Genomic DNA, 24,921 nt, shown 5'->3' with positions numbered 1-24,921 from the left:
GGTCTATATCTCTGTTTTGGTACCAGTACCATGCTGTTTTGGTTACTGTAGCCTTGTAGTGTATTTTGAAGTCAGGTAGCGTGATGCCTCCAGCTTTGTTCTTTTGGCTTAGGATGGTCTTGGCAATGCGGGGTCTTTTTTGGTTCCATGTAAACTTTAAAGCAATTTTTTCCAATTCTGTGAAGAAAGCCATTGGTAGCTTAATGGGGATGGCATTGAATCTATCAATTACCTTGGGCAGTATGGCCATTTTCACAATATTGATTCTTCCTATCCATGAGCATGGTATGTTCTTCCATTTGTTTGTGTCCTCTTATTTCACTGAGCAGTGGTTTGTACTTCTCCTTGAAGAGGTCCTTTACATCTCTTGAAAGTTGGATTCCTAGGTATTTTATTCTCTTTGAAGCAATTGTGAATGGGAGTTCATTCATGATTTGGCTCTCTGTTTGTCTGTTACTGGTGTATAAGAATGCTTGTGATTTTTGCACATTGATTTTGTATCCTGAGACTTTGCTGAAGTTGCTTATCAGCTTAAGGAGATTTGGGGCTGAGACGATGGGGTTTTCTAAATATACAATCATGTCATCTGCAAACAGGGACAATTTGACTTCTTTTCCTAACTGAATACCCTTGATTTCTTTCTCTTGCCTGATTGCCCTAGCCAGAACTTCTAACACTATGTTGAATAGGAGTGGTGAGAGAGGGCATCCCTGTCTTGTGCCAGTTTTCAAAGGGAATACTTCCAGTTTTTGCCCTTTCAGTATGATATTGGCTGTGGGTTTGTCATAAATAGCCCTTATTATTTTGAGATACGTTCCATCAATACCAAATATATTGAGAGTTTTTAGCATGAAGGGCTGTTGAATTTTGTCAAAGGCCTTTTCTTCATGTATTGAGATAATCATGTGGTTTTTGTCTTTGGTTCTGTTTATATGCTGGATTACATTTATTGATTTGTGTATGTTGAACCAGCCTTGCATCCCAAGGATGAAGCCCACTTGATCATGGTGGATAAGCTTTTTGATGTGCTGCTGGATTCGGTTTGCCAGTATTTTATTGAGGATTTTTGCATCGATGTTCATCAGGGATATTGGTCTAAAATTCTCTGTTTTTGTTGTGTCTCTGCCAGGCTTTGGTATCAGGATGATGTTGGCCTCATAAAATGAGTTAGGGAGGATTCCCTCTTTTTCTATTGATTGGAATAGTTTCAGAAGGAATGGTACTAGCTCCTCCTTGTACCTCTGGTAGAATACGGCTGTGAATCCATCTGGTCCTGGCCTTTTTTTGGTTGGTAGGCTATTAATTATTGCCTCAATTTCAGAGCCTGCTATTGGTCTATTCAGGGATTCAACTTCTTCCTGGTTTAGTCTTGGGAGAGTGTAAGTGTCCAGGAAATTATCCATTTCTTCAAGGTTTTCTAGTTTATTTGCGTAGAGGTGTTTATAGTATTCTCTGATGGTAGTTTGTATTTCTGTGGGGTTGGTGGTGATATCCCCTTTATTGTTTTTTATTGCATCTATTTGATTCTTCTCTCTTTTCTTCTTTATTAGTCTTGCTAGCGGTCTATCATTTTTGTTGACCTTTTCAAAAAACCAACTCCTGGATTCATTGATGTTTTGAGGGTTTTTTGTGTCTCTATCTCCTTCAGTTCTGCTCTGATCTTAGTTATTTCTTGCCTACTGCTAGCTTTTGAATGTGTTTGCTCTTGCTTCTCTAGTTCTTTTAATTGTGATGTTAGGGTGTCGATTTTAGATCTTTCCTGCTTTCTCTTGTGGGCATTTAGTGCTATAAATTTCCCTCTACACACTGCTTTAAATGTGTCCCAGAGATTCTGGTATGTTGTAACTTTGTCCTCATTGGTTTCAAAGAACATCTTTATGTCTGCCTTAATTTCATTGTGTACCCAGTAGTCATTCAGGAGCAGGTTGTTCAGTTTCCATGTAGTTGAGCGATTTTGATTTTTTTATTCCTGAGTTCTAGTTTGATTGCACTGTGGTCTGAGAGATAGTTTGTTATAATTTCTGTTCTTTTACATTTGCTAAGGAGTGCTTTACTTCCAACTATGTGGTCAAATTTTGGAATAAGTGCGATGTGGTGCCGAGAAGAATGTATATTCTGTTGATTTGGGGTGGAGAGTTCTGTAGATGTCTATTAGGTCCGCTTGGTGCAGAGGTAAGTTCAATTCCTGGATATCCTTGTTAACTTTCTGTCTCGTTGATCTGTCTAATATTGACAGTGGGGTGTTGAAGTCTCCCATTATTATTGCATGGGAGTTTAAGTCTCTTTGTATGTCTCTAAGGACTTGCTTTATGAATCTGGGTGCTCCTATATTGGGTGCATATATATTTAGGATAGTTAGCTCTTCTTGATGAATTGATCCCTTTACCCTTATGTAATGGCCTTCTTTGTCTCTTTTGATCTTTGATGGTTTAAAGTCTATTTTATCAGAGACTAGGATTGCAACCCCTGCTTTTTTTTGTTTTCCATTTGCTTGGTAGATCTTCCTCCATCCCTTTATTTTGAGCCTATGTGTGTCTCTGCATGTGAGACTTGTCTCCTGAATACAGCAAACTGATGGGTCTTGACTCTTTATCCAGTTTGTCAGTCTGTGTCTCTTAATTGGGCCATTTAGTTCATTTACATTTAAGGTTAATACTGTTATGTGTGAACTTGATCCTGTCATTATGATATTAGCTGGTTATTTTGCTCGTTAGTTGATGCAGTTTCTTCCTAGCATCGATGGTCTTTACATTTTGGCATGTTTTTGCAATGGCTGGTACCTGTTGTTCCTTTTCATGTTTAGTGCTTCCTTCAGGATCTCTTGTAGGGCAGGCCTGGTGGTGACAAAATCTCTAAGCATTTGCTTGTCTGTAAAGGATTTTATTTCTCCTTCACTTATGAAACCTAGTTTGGCTGGATATGAAATTCTGGGTTGAAAATTCTTTTCTTTAAGAATGTTGAATATTGGCCCCTAGTCTCTTCTGGCTTGTAGAGTTTCTGCTGAGAGATCTGCTGTTATTCTGATGGGCTTCCCTTTGTGGGTAACCCCACCTTTCTCTCTGGCTGCCCTTAATGTGTTTTCCTTCATTTCAACTTTGGTGACTCTGACCATTATGTGTCTTGGAGTTGCTCTTCTCGAGGATTATCTTTGTGGCATTCTCTGTATTTCCTGAGTTTGAATGTTGGCCTGCCTTACTAGGTTGGGGAAGTTCTCCTGGATGATATCCTGCAGAGTGTTTTCCAACTTGAATACATTTTCCCCATCACTTTCAGGCACACCAATCAGACGTAGATTTGGTCTTTTCACATAATCCCATATTTCTTGGAGGCTTTGTTCATTTCTTTTTCCTGTTTTTTCTCTACACTTCTCTACTCGCTTCATTTCATTCATTTGATCTTCAATCACTGATACTCTTTCTTCCGGTTGATCAAGTCGGTTACTGAAGCTTGTGCACTTGTCACGTAGTTCTCATGTCATGGTTTTAATCTCTATCAGTTCGTTTATGGTCTTCTCTGCATTGATTATTCTAGTTATCCATTCTTCCATTCTTTTTTCAAAGTTTTTAGTGTCTTTGCACTGGGTACGTAGTTCCTCCTTTAGCTCTGAGAAGTTTGATCGACTGAAGCCTTCTTCTCTCAACTTGTAAAAGTCATTCTCCATCCAGCTTTGTTCCATTGCTGGTGATGAGCTGCGTTCCTTAGGAGGGGGAGATGCGCTCTGATTTCTTGAATTTCCAGCTTTTCTGCACTGCTTTTTCCCCATCTTCGTGGTTTTATCTGCCTTTGGTCTTTGATGATGGTGACATACTGATGGGATTTTTTTGTGGGTGTCCTTTCTGTTTGTTAGTTTTCCTTCTAACAGGACCCTCAGCTGCAGATCTGTTGGAGTTTGCTTGAGGTCCACTCCAGACCCGGTTTGCCTGGGTATCAGCAGTGGAGGCTGCAGAAGATAGAATATTGCTGAACAGCAAGTGTTGCTGTCTGATTCTTGCTGTGGAAGCTTCGTCTCAGAGGTGTACCCAGCCGCGTGAGGTGTGAGGTGTGGGTCTGCACCTAGTGGGGGATGTCTCCCAGTTAGGCTACTCAGGGGTCAGAGACCCACTTGAGCAGGCAGTCTGTCTGTTCTCAGATCTCAGCCTCCATGCTGGGAGAACCACTGCTCTCTTCAAAGCTGTCAGACAGGGACATTTACATCTGCAGAGGTTTCTGCTGCCTTTTGTTTAGCTATGCCCTGTCCCCAGAGGAGGAGTCTACAGAGGCAGGCAGGCCTCCTTGAGCTGTGGTGGGCTCCACCCAATTCGAGCTTCCCAGCGGCTTTGTTTACCTACTTAAGCCTCAGCAATGGCAGGCGCCCCTCCCCCAGCCTGGCTGCCGCCTTGCAGTTAGATCTCAGACTGCTGTGCTATCAATGAGGGAGGCTCCGTGGGCGTGGGACCCTCTGGGCCACGTGTGGGATATAATCTCCTGGTGTGCCGTTTGCTAAGACCCTTGGTAAAGCACAGTATTAGGGTGGGAGTTAACCGATTTTCCAGGTGTTGTGTGTCTCAGTTTCCCTTGGTAGGAAAAGGAATTCCCTTCCCCCTTGCCCTTCCCAGGTGAGGCGATGCCTCATCCTGCTTTAGCTCTCTCTGGTCGGGCTGCACCCACTGACCAGCATGGGCTGTCTGACACGCCCCAGTGAGATGAACCCGGTACCTCGGTTGAAAATGCAGAAATCACCCGTCTTCTGTGTCACTCAGGGGAGCTGGAGGCTGGAGCTGTTCTTATTTGGCCATCTTGGGTGCCACCTCCACATTTTTCCTTAAGGTTATATTTGGATTGCCAATAGCGTGTATATTGAAGTACAGTTTGTTGTTTTTTTTTTTTGAGATGGAGTCCTGCTCTGTCGCCCAGGCTGGAGTGCTGTGGCACGATATCGGCTCACTGCAATCTCCGCCTCCTGGGTTCATGCCATTCTCCTGTAGCAGCCTCCCGAGTAGCTGGGACTACAGGCGTCTGCCACCTCGCCTGGCTAATTTTTTTTGTATTTTTTAGTAAAGACGGGATTTCACAGTGTTAGCCTGGATGGCCGCCATCTCCTGACCTCATGATCCACCTGCCTTGGCCTCCCAAAGTGCTGGGATTACAGGCGTGAGCCACCGCGCCCGGCCTATATATTGATATTTTATCCAGCAACCTCATTATGTTTCCTTAAGTTTTATTAACTTTTTTGTACATTCCATATGACTTTTCTATAGATGGTAACATTGCCTGTGAAAAAAGACAGTTTTACTTCTTTTTCAATATGTGTGTCTTTTTTATTGCATTGGCAATATCTAGTACAATATTGGATAGTAGTGAGAGTGGACATCCTTGCCTTATTTCTGATATGAGGAAGAAAACGTTCAGTCTTTCAACATTAATTATGATATTAGCTGTTTTTCGCTGGTTGCTCTTTATGAGAATGAGGTTGTTTCTTTCTGGTCTTAGTAGGGAATAAATGAAAGTAAACAAAAAATTGAGAGTTTTTATCAAAATATGTTGTATTTTGTGAAATGAATTTTTACATCTATTGAGGAAATCATGTGGTATTAGCTTTTTATTCTCTTAGAGTACTATATTAAATTTTCTGATTTTTAAACCAACCTTGTATTCCTGGACTAAATCTGGTTGTTTATGGCAGATGATCATTTGTGTATGTTGCCAATTTCAGTTTGTCAGTATTGTCAGTATGGTTGTCACTCATTATCCCAGACCCCCTCATATAGCAGAATCCACAGAAGCTCAAATTTCTGCAGTAGGCCCTGTGGAACCTTCAGATATGAATAGTTGTCTCTCCGTATCCATGGGTTCCTCATTTTGCAAATACAGTAGTATATTTTCAGTCCTCAGAACCTGCATGTGTAGGGAGCTGACTCTTTTATTCTAGACTTTTGTGTCATCATGAGGATTAATGGTATGTCATTTTCTTATAAAGTCTTTAGCATTGGTGTCAGAGTATTATTGATCTCTTAAAGTAAACTGGAAGCTGGAAGTGTTCCCTCCTGGTCTGTTTTCTGTAAGGCTTTGTGTATTTGGCATACTTCTTAAATGTTTGATAGAATTCACTAGTGAAGCCATTTAAGCCTAGGCATTTCTTTGTGGGAAGATTTTTAGTTCCTAATTTAATTTCCCGTTTATTAAAGCCAATTTTGGTATACCGTGTCTATCCAGAAATTTCTTTTTTTCTTTTATGAGACAGAGTCTCAACCAGGTTGGAATGCAGTGGCATGATTATGGCTCACTACAGCCTCAACTTCCCAGGCTCAGTTGATGCTCCCACCTCAGCCTCCTTAGTAGCTGGGAGTACAGACATGTGCTGCCACACCCAGCTAATTTTTAAATTTTATTTATTTATTTTGATTTTGATTTTTTTTTTTTTTTTTTTTTTTGTAGAGACAACAGGGTCTGTGTTGGCCAGACTGGTCTTGAACTTCTGGGCTCAAGCAGTCCTCCTGCCTCAGCCTCCCAAAGTGCTAGGATTACAGGTGCGAGCCACCACACATGGCCAAGTATATACTTTTTTTTTAAGAGATGGGATTTCGCCATGATGCCCAGGCTGCTCTTGAACACCTAGGCTCAGCAGTTCCCCCGTCCCTGCCTCCCAAAGTGCTGGGATTACAGCTGTGAGCCACTGTGCCTGGTGTAGAAATTTCTTGAAGTTTTAGATAATTCTTTATGTTTAATATAAGTTTTTCTATAAAACTATAAAATTTCCCTCTTAGTACTGCTTAAAATGCATCCTGTAAACTGATAATACTGTGTTTCATTTTCATTCCATTTTTTCATTTCTCTTGGTTCCCTAGTATGTTGTTTACTTTTCAAACATGATTTTCCATATACTTAGCCATTTGTTATTTCTAATTTAATTTGTGCTTAGAGAAAATACTTCATGAAATTTCAGTAATTTAACTTAATGATTGATTTGGTTGGATTTATATTTGCCTTTTGTTGTTGGTTTTGGGAGTCTTTTGGTATATTTCTCATGGTTTTTTTAATCCTTATTTTTACTCCTTTACTTCTATTCCGTTTAACAAATATCTTTTAGTGTACCATTTTAATTTCTCTTTTGACTTTTTAGCTTTCTTTGAGTTATGTTTTTAGTGGTTATTTTGGGGCTTACAGTGTTCAGGTTTAACTAAATCACAATCACAATTTATGGAAAATACTGAAAACTTGCCCTAATATTTTCTTCTCATTTTTATACTATTTAATACTCTCCTACATATTTCAACTACATATGCTGTAAATCTAGTAATACGGTATCTGTAATACAATATAATCATTGCTTTAAATTGTGTTTTCTAAAAATATTAAATGATAAAAGTTTTATATATGCTTTTATATACATAAATAGTCTTAATTGTTCTGTTTTTATGGTTTTGTTTCTTTTCAGTTTGAAGGGTTTTTAACAAATATGTCTTACAGAGTAGTTTTATTTTGCTTTCATTTTTGAAAGACAGTGTCACTGGATATAGAGTTCCTGGTTAACAGATTTTTTTCTCCTTCAACTCCAGATACATTATTCTACTGATAACTGTTTCATTCTACTCCATTGTTTCTGGTGAGAAGTCAGCCTTAATTATGTTGTTCGAGTTTTTCTGTTGCAGTTTTTCAAAGACTCTCTTTGGCTTTGTCATTTAGCAGTTTATGATGTTTCTAGGTATGGTTCTTTTTTGCTTTTTCCTCCTGTGTTAATTGAGCTTCTTGGATCTCTAGAGTAATGTCTTTTAAACAAATGAAATTTTTTATTGTTACTTTTTTTTCCTACCTCTGTCTCATTTTGGAATTTCCTTTGGGATACTTGAGGATGTCTTGCAGATCTCTAAGTGTCTCTTTTTCTTCTATTTCTTTTTCTCTTCAGATTTGATAATTTATCTCAATTTATCTTCATGTTCATTGATAACAGTCATCACAGATCTGCTTTTGGGCCCATCTAGTGAATTTTTCCCAGGCTGGAGTACAGTGACGTGATGTTGGCTCACTGCAACCTCCACCTCCTGGATTCAAGCAGTTCTCCTTCTTCAGCCTGCCAAGTAGCTGAGATTACAAATGTACCCCACCACACCTGACTAATTTTTGTATTTTAAGTAGAGACAGTGTTTCCCCATGTTGGCCAGTCTGGTCTCGAACTCCTGGCCTCATGTGATCCACCCACCTCAGCCTCCCTAAATACTAAGATTATAGGTGTGAGCCGCTGCACCCGGCCTAATCTATAGACTTTCCATTTGATTATGTTGTTAATAGTTTTGGTTCCTTTTTGAGACAATTTCTTGTGACTGCTTCTTTTTTCCTACATGCGGATCATCTGTTTCTTTTTATACCTTGCAATTTTTTTCTTGAAAAGTTTAGATAATGTATGTAGCATTTCTGTTTCATGTATATTTCTTAAAATTCATATTTGATGTTTAGACAACTTCCCGATTTTTAAAAAAATGCTTATTTCACTATTTTGGGGGATGACTGGGATGAATGTTATTTTTATTTCCCCAAATACATTATAATAAGCCTATTCTGGGCAGGAGCTGAATAATAAGGAGGATCTACTATAATGTTAAATTTAATGATGATGTCATTGTCTATATTTAAAGAACAACAAAACTGCTCTATTGTGTTCTGCTAATAGCTATGGAAAAAATTTTCGGTAATCAGAACCTACCATAATTTTCAGAGGACTGACTTGTTAACTGTTATGTGTGGGCAAAGAATACATATAGATGAACTTATTTGTGAAACTTGAGGAAACACTTCATTCTCCAGGGGCTATAAGCACTTTATCATCTGTGTATGTATGAACAGAGGCTCTGAACTTTTGTAGACCCATCTTAGAACCATAGGTGTTTTCCTTGCAAGAAATAGGGTAAATGTTAGTGATCTATTAGTATTAGTGATTAAGTGACTAGAGTTAAAATGGTTCTAGATCACTCTATGTCATATTTATTATAATTATTAGTATAATACATATGGTGTTACTGTTCTTCAAAGTCCATTCAAGATAAGTAATTAGGGAAAATTTGGACACAATTTAAATATTAACAATTTTTAAAGTCATAATTTAAAGGAAAAGTTTTATGATTATTTGTTTTCACATTTGTAGGTATGCCATCGCATTGGCCTTAAGGGAAAAGCAGCGTGTAATATTTACCAGCCCAATTAAGGCTCTGAGTAACCAAAAATACCGTGAAATGTATGAAGAATTTCAAGACGTTGGTTTGATGACTGGTGATGTTACTATTAATCCTACGGCATCTTGTCTTGTTATGACCACAGAGGTAATTCATATAGTGCCTCATCTGACTTCGTTTTTAATTAAATTAATGTGACTATTCAGTTAAAACGTGATGTTTTATTGGTTGCTCTACTTAAGTATAATACTTTATTTTCTCATTAGACTTAGGCAAAATGGATAAAATTTATCTTAAAATGTTCTGATAATATTAAATTTCTACATTACCATACTTTGTTATTTGTCTCATAGATACATTTTTTCTTCAAGTATTTTTAAAGTTTATTACTGTCGGTGACATGACAATATTTTATTGGTTTTATATACATAGTTTTAAGGATTTGAATATGTAGTTTTATGTAAATAGTGACTCTTCATGTGACTTTGCCTTCTATATCTGAGTGTTGATACAGGTAGACGAGTAACTGATATTTATTTATTTATTTATTTATTTATTTATTTATTTTTGAGATGGAGTCTCACTCTGTCACCTAGGCTGGAGTGCAGTAGCACGATCTTGGCTCACTGCAAGCTCCGCCTCCTGGGTTCTCGCCATTCTCCTGCCTCAGCCTCCCGAGTAGCTGGGACTACAGGCCCTCACCACCACGCCCAGCTAATTTTTTGTATTTTTAGTAGAGACGGGATTTCACCGTGTTAGCCAGGATGGTCTCAATCTTCTGACCTCAGGATCCACCCGCCTCGGCCTCCCAAAGTGCTGGGATTACAGGTGTGAGCCACTGCACCTGGCCGAGTAACTGATTTTCTAAAGAGTGCAGTATTATGTTTACCTTCTTCCCATAATTGCAGTTAAGTTTTGCATATACTTATAATATCTTAAGTTTTGGACATGATTAGCTATCTTTACTAAGTATTTTTGTACATACTTTAGTTATATCTTTGCATTTTCCAAGGACATGGTATAACGGTGAGCATAAATTAGCTTCTGGTTTGGAGAACCAGCCAAAAGCATTGCTCACTTTTCATTTGGTCGCCTCATGGAAGTTTGTTTTTCATTTTCAGAACTTTCTTTCATCTGTGGAAGGTTTTCATCAACTCCAAAAATTAGGATAACAGTTGCCAGGAAGTATCCATGTTGCAAGAAAACGAGGCAGAAAAGAATGGGCAAACACTCAGGGATGATCCAGTGTTTTGAATAGAGGATAATTTAAGTTGTACTAATATTTTAGAAAGTGTGAATCTTGGGATGGTGCTATATATAGAAGGAAGTTGTGTCATATTCTAGACATATGGAGAGTAGGGGTGATCATTCTCTCTGTGGATCGTATCTGATTAGTAACTGTTTAGAAGCCATTTACTTTGTTTTTTATGAGAAAAGGAATATATAATATATAAATATACAACAATATAATATTACTTTTGTTAATATTTGTTAAATAGTAAGTTCTGTAACCCTTTAAAATTATTTTAAAATTTCCATTTAATAAAAAACATCCACAATTCCTCCTTGGAAAAAACAACTTTTGTCTAACTATTAGCTGTTATGCCAGAATCCAACTAAATAAATTTTTCACTTTTTTCTTTAGATTTTGAGAAGTATGCTTTACAGAGGTTCTGAAGTTATGCGAGAAGTTGCTTGGGTTATATTTGATGAAATTCATTATATGAGAGATTCAGGTATATTCAGTGTTGAAATATATGTCATGTGTTTCCCTTTAGAATGACATTAGGAATTTTGAGCAAGTTATTGTTAAATTTTGCTTCTAGTTTTTGTGTGACTCGGGTTCAATAAACTGTTGCTTCTTTATATTTATTTACGTATTTATTTTTGAAACAGAGTTTCACTATGTTACCCTGGTTGAAGTGCAGTATTAGCGTCATGGTTCACCGCAGACTTGATCTCCCATCTCAGTTCCCCAAGTAGCTAAAACAACAGGCGTGTACCACCATGCCTGGCTAATTTTTATTTATTTTATTAGTAGAGATGGTGTCTCACAATGTTGAGCAGGCACGTCTTGAACTCCTGGACTCAAGTGATCCTTCCACCTTGGCCTCCCAAAGTGCTGGGATTACAGGCATGAACCACACCTGGCCTTGCTTCTTTAAATTGTGGACAACATGATATTATTTTTCCATTAAGATTTCATTCAAGTACAGCTCCTTAATAGTAACTTTTGCTGGGTGAGGAATGCAAATTCAAATAAAGCAAAATAAATTAAAAGCTGGCATGCTTCTAATAGAGAGCTCACCAATAGAACTAATGTTGTAGAATTTCTAAAACTTCTAGCTTGCAAAGTTAACTTTCCTGATTTTTATTTAGTTCAGTAACTATAAAATACGTGTTTATGGTTTTTAAAAAAGTGAGGATTATGAAATAAAAATGAACAAAAATAAAAACTTACAAATGCCCCTTACTTAGGCTGTTACACTCTCGTAATGAAAAAGTAAGTATGCTTGGAATTTTTAGGGTGCTGGCAGGGTTAACATTAACAAACACATTGAAAAGTTAAATGTTTAATATGTACACACTTAAGATTTGGTTTTTATTTAAACTAGCTCACTAAATCAACCTGTATTTATGGAGAAAGTAATAGAATTTAAGAAATCATTTACCCTTTGAATATTTCACCCTTTCCAAATTTATAAAATTAAGCTCTTAAGAGAGTTGTTTTGGTTTTAGAATCAGAAATCCTTTGTTGATTTGTTTATTTTAGGAGGGAAGCTGTCAAACCTTTTCCATTTTAATAAAAATGACTTACAGTTTTATCGTTCATCAAGTCTTTCTTTCATCTCCAGATGATCACAAGGATAATTTGGGTGAACGATGCCATCTGGAATAGTAATAGTATCTTCTAAATTTGTTGCTACAACTTTCTACAAGTCAGTAACCATTACTTTTCAATGCTGTGCCATAGAAATACTGTTCCGCTGCCTTGTCATTGAGGCTCTTGTTAGGTTGTTTGGAAAGATTAACCCTGGAATTGCTCTTTGTAGGCTATGTCAGAGTACATTGTATTTATAGTGGTTTAGTCTACTGATTTTCTACTGGATAGATTAATGGTGAGAAATTGTTTTCAGTAAGGTTCTATGGCTTAAAATATTCTTGGGTAAAGTCTGCATTTCTAACTATAAAACTTCAGATAATGTAATTTTAGATGCTATCACAGAGTGACACTGTAGTCCAACTATAGTCCAAAGTTTATATTTTTTTTTTCAGAACGTGGTGTAGTATGGGAAGAAACTATTATTTTGCTTCCTGATAACGTCCACTATGTCTTTCTTTCGGCTACTATTCCAAATGCCCGGCAGTTTGCTGAATGGATTTGCCATTTACATAAACAGGTATTTTTCCTTCCTTTTTTGATGTCTTCAATTTTCAAAATATTACAGATTAGCCTTGCTCTAGTCTCCCTATGCTTTTTTCCTGATGTTGTCCAGAATAATAAAATTTTAATGGTAAACTACTTCTCAAATCAAGCAGCTTATCAAAATCAACTGACTAGCTTTTTAGAAATGTTGATTTCTGAGCCCCATCGCAAACCCACTGTGTCTAAATCTCAGGGAATAGTGCCTTGGGAGCTCCGATTTTCAAAATTTCCCAAGTTGATCTGATGATCTGCCAGGTTTAGAAACTACTTCATTTACTTAGATAGGTATCCATGAGTACACAGAATTTCCCCTAATGCTTTGGTGCCAGGAAAAGCTGGGCATCTCTTGAGCATTTGATTTGATTTTTGTCCTGTAAACACAGACTTTTTACTGACTGTTTCTGTTTTGCCTTTCTAGTCTGACTTTAGCATCTGTATAGGCTTGTAACAGGCATTTGTTTACGTATACTGAATTTATTCTTGCTTTTATTTTTCTGCCCTTAATTTTCCTTTATACTGATACTCTCATGAACTTACCTGTTTATAAGCTCCCTGATCGTGTTTTTATGACATTCTCCCATATTGCTTCTGTAGGGTAGAAAAACCCAGTGGATCTTAGGGAGAAGCTAGATCAACCTGCTGCTTTATACTAAGGTTCTGAAAAGCCTGGGTGGGGCAGAAAAGTTCCGTTTTAGCTCACGGATCCTTTGTATCACCGTACTCCTCCTCTGTAGAAAAATAAGCATCTTTCCATAATTACAGCATCCCAGGGCTAGGTAATGGGTAATTGATGCTCAGGTCATGTATTTAGCCCTGGTTAGGGAATTGGTAAGTTGGGAAGATGGTAGTATAATTTCATAGACCTAATTTTTCTACATTTTTCTCTTGCCTGGGTTTTAGTGAGTTTTTTGAAGTATTTTCTCTTTGAAATGTTGAATTCATTACTTGATTTTCTTAAGAGCTTTTAGATTGGACTAAAGTATGGTTTTATTTTGAAGAAATAAAATTCTGTATGTTTAATTATTTCTTTCTTTTTACAGCCTTGTCATGTAATTTACACAGATTATCGGCCCACTCCATTGCAACACTACATTTTTCCAGCAGGGGGAGATGGCCTGCATCTTGTGGTTGATGAAAATGTAAGAGTAATTGTGCTTTTTAAATCTATAATGTCATGCTTTATTGTTAATATCTTGGTTTTTTTTTTTAATTTGGAATTAGAGAAGAATGGCAGAGATACATTCGTGTGTCTTAGTTTTAATCAGTCTTGATTTTTGTGTGTGTGTTTATTTCAAACATTATATTTGAGACTTATTTTTCTTATGCATGAATCAGATTTCCCTCCTTCCCAGTATTTAAAAATGCCTAGAGAATAGGAGTTCTGGACATGTTTCAGATATCTTATGTTTTGCTTTTCTACATTTTTATTACTTCTTTTTCACCTTTTAATACCTCTTACCACAGATCATGTTTGGACTATTTTAGTGGCTTTCATTATTATACTAAATTATTTTATTTGAGGAAGCCTTATGTATGAAAAATGTTTGAATTATGATTAAATATTAGTGAAGTTACACAGAAAAAATTTGTGATGCCAGGGTGACTTCAGAGAAGATAATTTTAATACTGCAATGCAAGTGCTTCGAGATGCAGGTGATTTGGCCAAAGGAGACCAGAAAGGGCGGAAAGGAGGAACAAAAGGTAATTTGGAACTTTGCTTTGAGAGAATTTTACATGTAAATTGTGTATTCAAATTACTCTGACATTTTTTGTCTTAGTTTTTTTTCTGAAGCTATGTAAAGATCTAGATGAGATATGATAAAATTGAATAAATATTTATCTTTTTTGTATGACATTAAGTATAATTTACATGTTATAGAATTTACTCATCTAAAGTATACAATTCAATAGTCTTTAGTATATTTACAGAGTTGTACAGCCATCACCACTGTCTAGTTCCAAAATATTTTCATGTACCAAAAAGAAACCCAGTACACATTAACAGTTATTCTCCCTTTTCCCCCAGCCTTTCCCTTCTCATCCCCCAGACTTAGCTAATCATTAGCCTGTTTTTGATCTCTGTGGCTTTCCCTTGTCTGTACATTTCATATGTTTGGAGCAACTGGCTTCTTTCTCTTAACATAATGTTTTCAAAGTTTGTTTATTTTATTTTATTTTATTTTATTTTATTTTATTTTATTTTAATTTATTTATTTTTTTGAGACAGAGTCTCGCTCTGTCACCCAGGCTGGAGTACACTGGTGCTATCTTGGCTCACTGCAACCTCCTGGGTTCAAGTGATTCTCCTGCCTCAGCCTGCCAAGTAGCTGGGGATTATAGGCACCTGCCACCATACCCGGATAATTTTTGTATTTTTAGTAGAGACGGGGTTTCACCGTGTTGGCTAAGCAGGTCTTGAACTCCTGACCTGAAGCGATTTGCCCACGTTGGCCTCCCAAGTGATGGGATTACAGGTGTGAGCCACTGTGCCCAGCTGGTTTGTTCATTTTATGCTATAAGTACTCATTCCTTTTCATGGTTAAATAACATTCCATTGTATGAATATAACACATTTTGTTTCTCCATTCATCATTGGATGGACTTTTGGGTTGTTTCTAGTTTTTGACTGTTAGGAATGCTGCTAACGTTGATGCAATGTACTATTTAATACAAGTTTTGTGTGACTAGGTGTTTTCTTCTGGATATATGCCTAGGAGTGGAATTGCTGCGCCATATGGAAAGTCTATATTTAACCTTTTGAGAAACTGCCAAAGTATTTTCCAAAGTGGCTATACCATTTTACATTTTCATCAGGAATGTATGAGGGTTCCATTTTCTCTATATCCTTTGTATCACCGTACACCTCCTCCATAGAAACAGAGGCATCTTTCTGTAATTACAGCATCCCTGGGCTAGGTAATGGGTAATTGAAACTCAGATTATGTGTTTTGCCCTGATTTCCCATTTGGGAAGATAGTAGTATAATCTGATGGACCTAATTTTTTCACATATAATTTTTCCACGATACTTAGTATTGCATGTCTGATTATAGTCATCCTATTAGATGTGAAGTGGTATCTTAATGTAGTTTCAGTTTACATTTCCCTGGTGGCTAATGATGTTGAACATTGTTGTTGTTGAATTATGATAGTTCTTTACATATTCTGGATACTAGACCCTTATCAGATAGACGATTTGCAAATATTTCCCCCCATTCTGTTTGAGGTTGTCTTTTTACTTTATTGATGGTGTCCATGAAATCACAGAAGTTTTTCACTTTGATGAAGTCCAGTTCATGCATTTTTTTTTCTCACGTTGTTTATGCTTTTGTTGTCATATCTAAGAATGCTTTGTCTAACCCAAGATCAGGAAGATTTATTACTATGTTTTTCTTTTAAAAGTTTTATAGTTTTAGCTTTTAAATTTAGATCTGTGATCTATTTTGAGTTAATTTTGGTGTATTATTTACTCTTTTTGCAGGACCATCAAATGTTTTCAAAATTGTGAAGATGATTATGGAAAGAAATTTCCAACCTGTGATTATTTTCAGTTTTAGTAAGAAAGATTGTGAAGCCTATGCACTTCAAATGACCAAATTAGATTTCAACACAGGTACTACATCATTTCAGTATCATTTTAATGTTGTGTGAAAACAAGTGTAAAATATATTTCTAGTAATATTTTTATCTATTATGTATTACTAGGATATGCCATTCACCTTACACTTACAGCAGTACTCAGCACATTTGTAAAAGCTTTAAAGAGCCTTGACTTATACTTTCTTTCCTTTCTTCTCCTTTTATTGAAAGATATGTGTACATTGTTCTATTTAAAATTCGGAGAACCCTATAAAAAATATTAGAATCATGCCTTCTTACACTTTGTTATCATAAAACTCCTCAGTTATTATGGTTCTCTATTTGACCACTTAAGGGTAGGTCTTGTAGCTTGGTTAGACCACCTTCTATATAGAAAATACTATGCTTCATTCTCACTGAAGTGTAAACCAGTAAGACCTGCCCTTTGCTTAACTATTTTGTAATTCTCAGTCAAAGTGATATAACTTTTAGCAAATCAGCAAATTGTTTCTATACATTAATTGCAAAAGTAATTCACTTAAAGTCACACAGTTAAGATAGTAGCACAACCTGACTATCTTAGTCCATTTTGTGTTGCTGTGACAGAATAGCTGAGACTAGTCCGTTTTTACGCTGCTGATAAAGGCGTACTCAAGACTGGGCAATTTTCAAAGGAAATAGGTTTAGTGGACTCACAGTTCCATGTGGCTGGGGATGCCTCACAATCATGGTGGAAGGCAAGGAGGAGCAAGTCATCTTACGTGGGTGGCAGCAGGCAAAGTGAGGGAGCTTGTACAGGAAAACTCCCATTTTTTAAAACCATCAGATCTCATGAGACTTAGTCACTATCATGAGAACAGCATAGGAAAGACACACCCCCATGATTCAGTCATCTCCTACTGGGTCCCTCCCACAACACATGGGAACCATGGGAACTACAAGATGAGTTTTGGGCGGGGACACAGAGCCAAACCATATCACTAGGTAATTTATGAAAGGTAGAAATTTATTTCTTATAGTTCAAGAGGCTGGAAATCCAATTTGAGGGACCCAGCACATCTAGTGAGGGCCTTTTTTGTTGTGGAATCCCATGGCTGAAGACAGTAGGGCAGGAGAGCATGCAAGAGAGAGCAAAAGGTGGGAGAAGAGGGCTGAACTCATCTTTTTATCAGGAACCCATACCAGTGATAACTAAGCCACTCCTCTGATAAAGGCATTAATCCATTCATGAGGGCCCTGTCTCTTAAAGGCCCTACCTCTCAACACTGTTGTATTGTGGATTAAGGGGTCAGCACATTAACTTTAGGGGGACACATTCAAACCATACCACTGGCCAAGAATTGCAGTGTACTGAATACCAACCTGATTATCTTTCAACTCTGCCTTTTACACATGTAATCCAGTACAATGAAAAGTAAATAATATCTTAAGGCGTCCAAATTTTAATTTCAGTTGTATTGTTTTCTTTATCAAGACAGGTTTTTTTTTTATCTGTGCATTTTAAAGCTAATTCCTACTTTTCCATGAGTAAAAGTAACAAATGACAGATAGCCATCATAGCCTCCTAAAGCCAATAATAGTTTGTGTTTTTTTAAAGACTGAATTGTTCTGCCCATAAATGTTTTACCTACAAGTGCCAAATAAACTTAAAGTTGGCAGGGTTGCATACTAATTAATTTAACAAATATTTATTTGGTTTAACAAATATTTATTCAGTACATATTGTTTGGTAGACTCTGCACAAGAAGGCAGTGCAATGGTTAAGAAAGAGCATGGGCTTTGGAATTGTTTTTCTCACATTTAATAGTAGTGCTAATTATTAAAAAGTAAGCTTCACTTTACATAGTAGTAAAATGTAGATAATAATAGTTCCTGTGTCCTGTAATTGTTAGACTTACATGTTATATGTAAAGCACTAGATGTGGTTATTGTTATTATTTTTGTAAGACAGTGTTTTTTTCATGAATTAAGTCTACTAGATATGTTTTGAAAGGCAGAGAATTATATTGATTATGGGATAATTTTTATCTACTTTCTCCTTAACCATTTTAAATGCCACCTCTTTACTTTTGCTCTTTAAAGACTCTTTTTTTTTTTTCTTCCTGAGACAGGGTCTCACTCTGTTGCCAGGACTGGAGTGTAGTGGTGCGATCATGGCTCACTGCAGCCTCAGCCTCCTGGGCTCAGGTGGTCCTCCTGCCTCAGCCTCCCAAGTAGCTGGGACTACAGGTGCATGCCACAATGCCTGGCTAATTTTTTTGTGTTTTTTGCAGAGACGGGGCTTTGCCATGTTGCCCAGGCTGTTCTCAAACTCCTGGCCTCAAGCCAGCCGTCTGCCTCAGCCTCCCTAAGTGCTGGGATTACAAGCTTGAGACACCACGCCTGGCCTTTAGATCCTTATTCTTTGTTATGTGTGAAGTGTGGTATCACTGACTCATTTTGATATTTCTGTACCCTTGAATTTTCTGTACCCTTGAATTTTCTCCTAGATGAAGAAAAGAAGATGGTTGAAGAAGTATTCAGTAATGCAATTGATTGCTTATCCGATGAAGATAAAAAACTCCCTCAGGTGAGTTTTCAGTATCAGTAGATAAAAGTGTAGATATTAATAGATTTCTTATATTCACTTTATGTTGCTTGGTTTTATTACTCTATTACACTTTTCACACACTGCAGCATATATGTTGTGATATGCACTTAAATGATACTTTGACTTTTACTTTAAACTTCAAAAAGTCAATAGGAAGAAAGATTTGCTGCCTGAAGGAACTTTGAGAGCTAGCATGGTGTGAAAATTACTAGTGTTCTCAGTATTACAGAATTTTTAATGCTAGTTTTAAGTCATTAACTTTTTTAATCCATAAGGCTACCACATAAAATAAGAGAGAACCCTTACTGAAAATCGTGTGTTTAATGAGGAATTTAACACACCTACTTTGCCTTAATCCAGTGTATTTTTGCTTCGACTGTTGAAATTGCCTGGGAATTCCAAAATATGCTGATGCTTTTGTGCCACTTCCAGAGATTCTGATTTAATTGATCTGATGTGCGACCTGGACATCAGAATCTTTTAAAGGTTCCCCTGATGATTGTACTATGCATCCAGAGCTGAGAAATAGTGTGTTAGACTGGTATGAAAGTTCTGTTGGGTGAAAAGAAACTTTGGGAAGTCATCATACTTTCCTTTACAGATGAATGCCTTGATTTGTAAGGGATTTTTCATAAGACTGTGGTAACATGTTTCTTGCTGTTTGAAAAGGGTATTTGATGTATAAACTTTTTTGTAGCTTTTCTTCCTGGGTGAATTAGTAGTATCTGAGGGCTGAGCCATGTTTTTATACATCTTTGTTATCGCGCACTTCTAGTATTAAGTATTTAATGGCATTTGATAGATTGTTAAAATAATTCTTCAAGAATTGATTTATTTTTAGATTAAGTACATATTCATGTTAAATATGTGTTACAGTGATTTATTTTTGGGGGGTTTGAGTTGCCAGTATCTTTTAAGTTTATTTTCTACAGGCAAAAACTGCCCCCATAGCGTGTAATGTTTTTTGAGGAGATGAAGTGATGCTGGAAAGTTTAAGTCAGCAAAGCATTTGTAAAGTATATTTACTATATGCCTTTCATATGAACTAGGCCAGAATTATATTGAATTTAATAATCTGTGAGAATATAGATTTGTGTTTTGCTTTTATTCTGGAAAGATTTTACTAAGTTTCTTTAAAGAGAAAGCATTATTTACTCATTTTTCTTAATTGAGTTAGTTTAACATTTTAAAAACCATTTTCTCACATGTAAAATCAGTGTTATTCCAAAATCACAGGTAGAACATGTACTTCCTCTTTTGAAGAGGGGAATTGGTATTCACCATGGTGGTTTACTTCCTATTTTGAAAGAAACTATAGAAATTCTCTTTTCTGAAGGATTGATAAAGGTATGGTTTTATTTTTATTTTTTATGCCCCCATATTGTGTTGTATGAAGAGTCTGAAAATTAGAGAACATTGTTTATAGGCAGTTTTGTGTGTGTGTGTTTCACAAGGCTTAATGAAATGACTTAAATAGTGAACTTGATGTTTATATATGCTGTTATACTTAAATAAATCTTGGAGTGTAGGTTAAAAAAAACCATTTGTTTCCTTTCTTAAAGAATGTAGTGGTGGCCGGGTATAGTGGCTCACGCCTGTAATCCCAGCACTTTGGGAGGCCAAGGTGGGCGGATTACCTGAGGTCGAGAGTTTGAGACCAGCCTGACAACGTGGAGAAACCCCGTCTCTGCTAAAAATACAAAATTAGCCAGGCGTGGTGGTGGGCACCTGTAGTCCCAGCTACTAGGGAAGCTGAGGCAGGAGAATCATTTGAACCCGGGAGGCGGAGGTTGCAGTGAGTGGAGACACACCATTGTACTCCAGCCTGGACAGCAAGAGCAAAACTGTCTCAAAAACAAGAACAAAAACAAAGAATGTAGTGGTAACACTATTGGATACCACAGAATGTTGCAGAAGGTGTATTTAATTACTAAACCTGGGGTTGTAAACTTCTTTCTATATACAGAATAAAAGGATTAGTTTAGAGAAGACAAGGAAATTGCTGGTTAAACTTAGGAAAGAGAGTTTTTTGAATATTCTAATTTAAACCAGAGAGCATCTGATTTCATTTTTTTTAATGATACTGATATTTATTCCGAGAAATGGGATATTAAAAATGGGAAACAACATCATAATGTAATCATAAGTCTATATATGAGTCATACTTTTTTTTTTTTAATTTTGAAGCAGAATCTTTTTCTGTCACCTAGGTTGGAGTGCAGTGGCACCTCTGCCTTCTGGGTTCAAGTGATCCTTCTGCCTTAGCCTCCCAAGTAGCTGGGCCTACAGTAGCATACCACCACGCCCAACCTAATTTTTTTTTTTTTTTTTTTTTTCTGTAGAGAAGGGGTTTCACCATGTTGGCCAGGGTGGTCTTGAACTTCTGACCTTAAGTGATCCTCCCACCCAGCCTCCCAAAGTGCTGGGATTATAGGCTACTATGCCCAGCCTCATACATTATTTTATGTTTAAAAATTGTTAGCATTTAAAAAATCATATGTGAGATTTATTGTGAGAACCTCAGCACTAAGTAGAATATTTAAGATAAATTTACTTATCTTGAAGAAAATATTTGAAGTCATTTAGATCAAGAATTGGCCAATATTTATACCTAGATCCTGGTATATCCCTTCTAGATTATATGTTTTGCTGAGCCCCACTTTTAAAGGATCTTTTAAAACATAAACAAGCAGTACTTGCTGGTTGTAAAATTCAAATAGAGCAGTTGTATGTAAAGTAAAAAAATGAAAGATCATCCCATCACTTACCAGAAATACCTACTAGTATACATACAGATAATGAATTAGTCATTTTGTAAACAACAAAAAAAAGTCAGTAATACTGCCCTTGTTATATAATTTCATCATATGTCAGATTCTTCATTCTTTTTAATGAATGAATAATATGCTATTGAGATGATGAACTAAAATTTTTTTACTTCTTTCCTGGAGAATGTAGTACTTCAATGACTTTACTTATATGTATATCTTTTTGTACCTAAACCACTATTTTTGTTGGTCTTAGAAGTGTATTACAGAGTCACTGATTCTAGTCTTCCTTGAGAGATCTTCTAATACTGAAGTGGTCCTCAAAATCACTGCGTCATCAGTTGCAAAGGCCAGGAAATGTGTTCGTGTTTAGGAAACTATTCTATGACCTAAAGCTTTGTTCGTAAGACCAGTGTGCATTCTCTCTAGTTGGCACTGTTAGAATTTCAGAAAGTCTGTTTTCTCTGAATTACCAAATTTCTGGGCTATGAGAGACATTAAATGTTAATTAATAATTTTATATATAAAATACGAAATAGGTTTGAGAATAGCATATTGTTTTTTATTTTTGTAGGGTCTCATTAACTAATTTTAAAAATTAATACATTTATTTAACACTTAAAAATTATAAAACTAGGTTTTCAGCTTAAAATACATGTTTAATTATAGAATTACTTATTTACTTAGGCCTTATTTGCCACGGAGACTTTTGCTATGGGAATTAACATGCCAGCTAGAACTGTTTTATTTACAAATGCCCGCAAATTTGATGGGAAGGATTTCCGGTGGGTAAGTAAAGCAATTCATACATCAAAACAATTTTTATCTTTGTTGTACTACAGATAACTGGTTTACATAGTCTTTGAGATTTTAAGTCCAACCTACTTAAGAACTTGAATCTGAGCTAATACAATTTCATCAAGATTAAACCTTGGTTCTTGGCCATTTGTGGTGGCTTATGCCTATGATCACAGCACTTTGGGAGGCCAAGGTGGGAGGATGATTTAAGGCCAGGAGTTTGAGACCAGCCTGGGCAACATAGCGAGACCTCATCTCTACAAAAAATGCAAAAATCATCTGGGAGTGGTGATGTGCACCTGTAGTCGCAGCTACTTGAAAGGCTGAGGTGGAAGAATCACTTGAGCCCAGGAAGTCAAGGCTCCAGTAAGCTGTGATTGCACCACTGTTCTACAGCCTTGAGGACAGTGAGACCCTGACTCTGAATAAATTAATTAATCGAACAAACCTCTGTTCCCTTAAATTTTTATCCTGACTCCTTCACTCCCACCTCTCCTCCAAAAAAAAGAGATTCCTTTAAGTGAAGGAGTTTGATGATAGGAGGTTAAGTGTGCAAGTGATTTATGAATGCTTTAAATCATTTTAAATATGTCTAGAGTTTTCATTTCTTAAGGTTTAAGGTTTTAAAGCACCACTACAGTGGCTGTAGTTGCATCTATTTTGCCCTTCAGATTTAAAAGTCAGGTACCCCATTTAGTAAGCAATTACCAAACTTAAAATATGAATTTAGAACTCTGGTAGATGACTGGGATGCTGAAGTAGACACAACAAAAAGACAATACAGACTTGTTTCTTTTGACAGATATACAATAAAATGTTATGCTGTAAACACTGTGAGAAGTATGTACAGGGATATAGCATAAGAAACAAAGTCAGCTGGGGGTCAGGGAATGCTTCATAGAAAGGCAATCCTTAAAATAAGTAACAGCAGATGAGAATTTGCTAAGCAGACAGTAGAACATTGGCGGGGGTGAAAAGAAAGTGATGGAACAAAGATTTCTCGTTTGAATTCCCATAGCCTGGCTTTGGGGAAAATTGTAAGTAGTCCTTTATTTAACCTTTTATTTTTGGAATTGGTGATTCTCTCTGCTTGGAGAAGTTTCTGAAAGGAATTACAAATCATCAAAATGCTGAAAAGTACCCTCACTAAAACTGTAAATAAAGACAAAACGTTTTTCATGATGTGTTGTATTTTAAAATGTTGGATGCTATACAAAAGAGAAATGTAAGTATGGTGAGTCAGTGACATCTCTGGGCCAGGACTTCTTGGACCAGGAGGGCCTGGCCCAAGGCTGCCCCCTGGCAAAAGCTGAATGGAGCTGCTGAGTGGGAGCCAAACCCTCTATGCTAGCAGGGACCCTGCAGTCTGGCAAAGGTTGGGCCCTAGCCCCTTCCTACCCAATAAGGCAGCTGTGGAGAGAGGGAATTTGGGTTCCAGCCTGGTTTGTGGTGGGGGAAGGTACCATGACAGATTTGATGATGATTTCTAGGGGAAAGCAGTCAGCTGTCCCCACCCACATCCCACGGGGGCTGCCTCTAGCCTGAGACTCATCGGGGTCCAGACTGGAAGGCTAATGCCATTAGAGGAAGCAGGCACAGGGTGGATTGGGCAAGGGAACCTCTGAGAAGGCCAGTGCCCAGCCACCCAGGGTTCAGAGACATTTCACACAATATGGTTAAGTTTGGGGGAGAGATGTGTAGAAGCTCAAGAGAAGGAGAGAGTTAAGCAGCCTGGGACCCTCCCTAACAAAGCAATTCTTTCCTTCCTGCTTCCTTGTGGAGCACAGCGGGTGTGCACAATGGGTGTGTATGATGGATGTGCAGTGATTACTCCCAGGCTGTCTATACTATGCCAGATGCCAGATAGCACCTTCATGCCACTGTAGAAGAGGGAGCAGTGGAGCCTGATGGGAAAGGGCTATGGGCCATATCAAAGGATTGAACCAGGCTGACAATGGAATCCTAATGGTGAACCCCCCGCCCTCTGCTTTGGCCCCTAAGGGCCCCATTCCCCAGGTAGCAGCAGTGGGACTCCCTTTAACCCCTCCACTGTTGGGAAGGAGGTACCTGGGGAATGGAATGGACATCCAAAGGGGAAAGGGAGGTAAAGGTGGGCTCTGCAAAGAAGACACTGAGCGTGGTAGGCTGGTGGGCCAGGGACCCTCTCATAGTCAGAGATAGGTTGGAGCCTGGGGCAACCCTGCCACCAGCATGGCCACATCATCTAGAAGGGTTAAGGTCCATGCTGTTGCCCTACCACCAGAGGTCTTGGCGAATCCTGGGGTCAGGAGATGTCTTTGCAGGGGCACCATGAAGGAAGAAAGGTCTTGACTGGGAGGTAGGGGACTGTTTGGATCTAGCCAGGGGCTACGAGTCCAGTCAAAGCATAAGCTTTGTGTTTACCTGGGCCTCCCACTGGAGCATAATCTTAAGGATCAAGATGCCTTGGAATGTAGAGAGTCAGGGAAGAAGGCTCTGTGGAGGAATGGGGGTTGATGCTAGAATTAACTGTCCCAAAGAGTCCTGAGGCTATAGAACATTCTTCAGCCAGCACTGCAGCCCCCCTGTTCTGGGGAAGAGTCAAAGGGTTAGGGAGACAGTGAAGGCCAGGTTCTGT

General features: G+C 37.6%; 1 protein-coding gene across 1 annotated transcript in view; it reads left to right on the top strand.

The window, feature by feature from the left end:
• The window catches only part of MTREX (Mtr4 exosome RNA helicase), a 125,009-nt gene that overhangs the window by 29,439 nt on the left and 70,649 nt on the right, over positions 1-24,921 (top strand). The window contains exons 6-14 of the mRNA XM_050794685.1: positions 9,116-9,290; positions 10,789-10,879; positions 12,420-12,544; positions 13,611-13,709; positions 14,169-14,271; positions 16,051-16,182; positions 18,638-18,717; positions 19,975-20,085; positions 22,194-22,295. Of these exons, the coding sequence (XP_050650642.1) occupies positions 9,116-9,290; positions 10,789-10,879; positions 12,420-12,544; positions 13,611-13,709; positions 14,169-14,271; positions 16,051-16,182; positions 18,638-18,717; positions 19,975-20,085; positions 22,194-22,295 (1,018 nt within the window). The remainder of the gene's footprint in view (positions 1-9,115; positions 9,291-10,788; positions 10,880-12,419; positions 12,545-13,610; positions 13,710-14,168; positions 14,272-16,050; positions 16,183-18,637; positions 18,718-19,974; positions 20,086-22,193; positions 22,296-24,921) is intronic.

This window comes from Macaca thibetana, chromosome 6 (assembly GCF_024542745.1).
Source record: "Macaca thibetana thibetana isolate TM-01 chromosome 6, ASM2454274v1, whole genome shotgun sequence".
Lineage (NCBI taxonomy): Eukaryota > Metazoa > Chordata > Mammalia > Primates > Cercopithecidae > Macaca > Macaca thibetana.
This window is presented reverse-complemented; position numbering and strand designations above follow the sequence as displayed.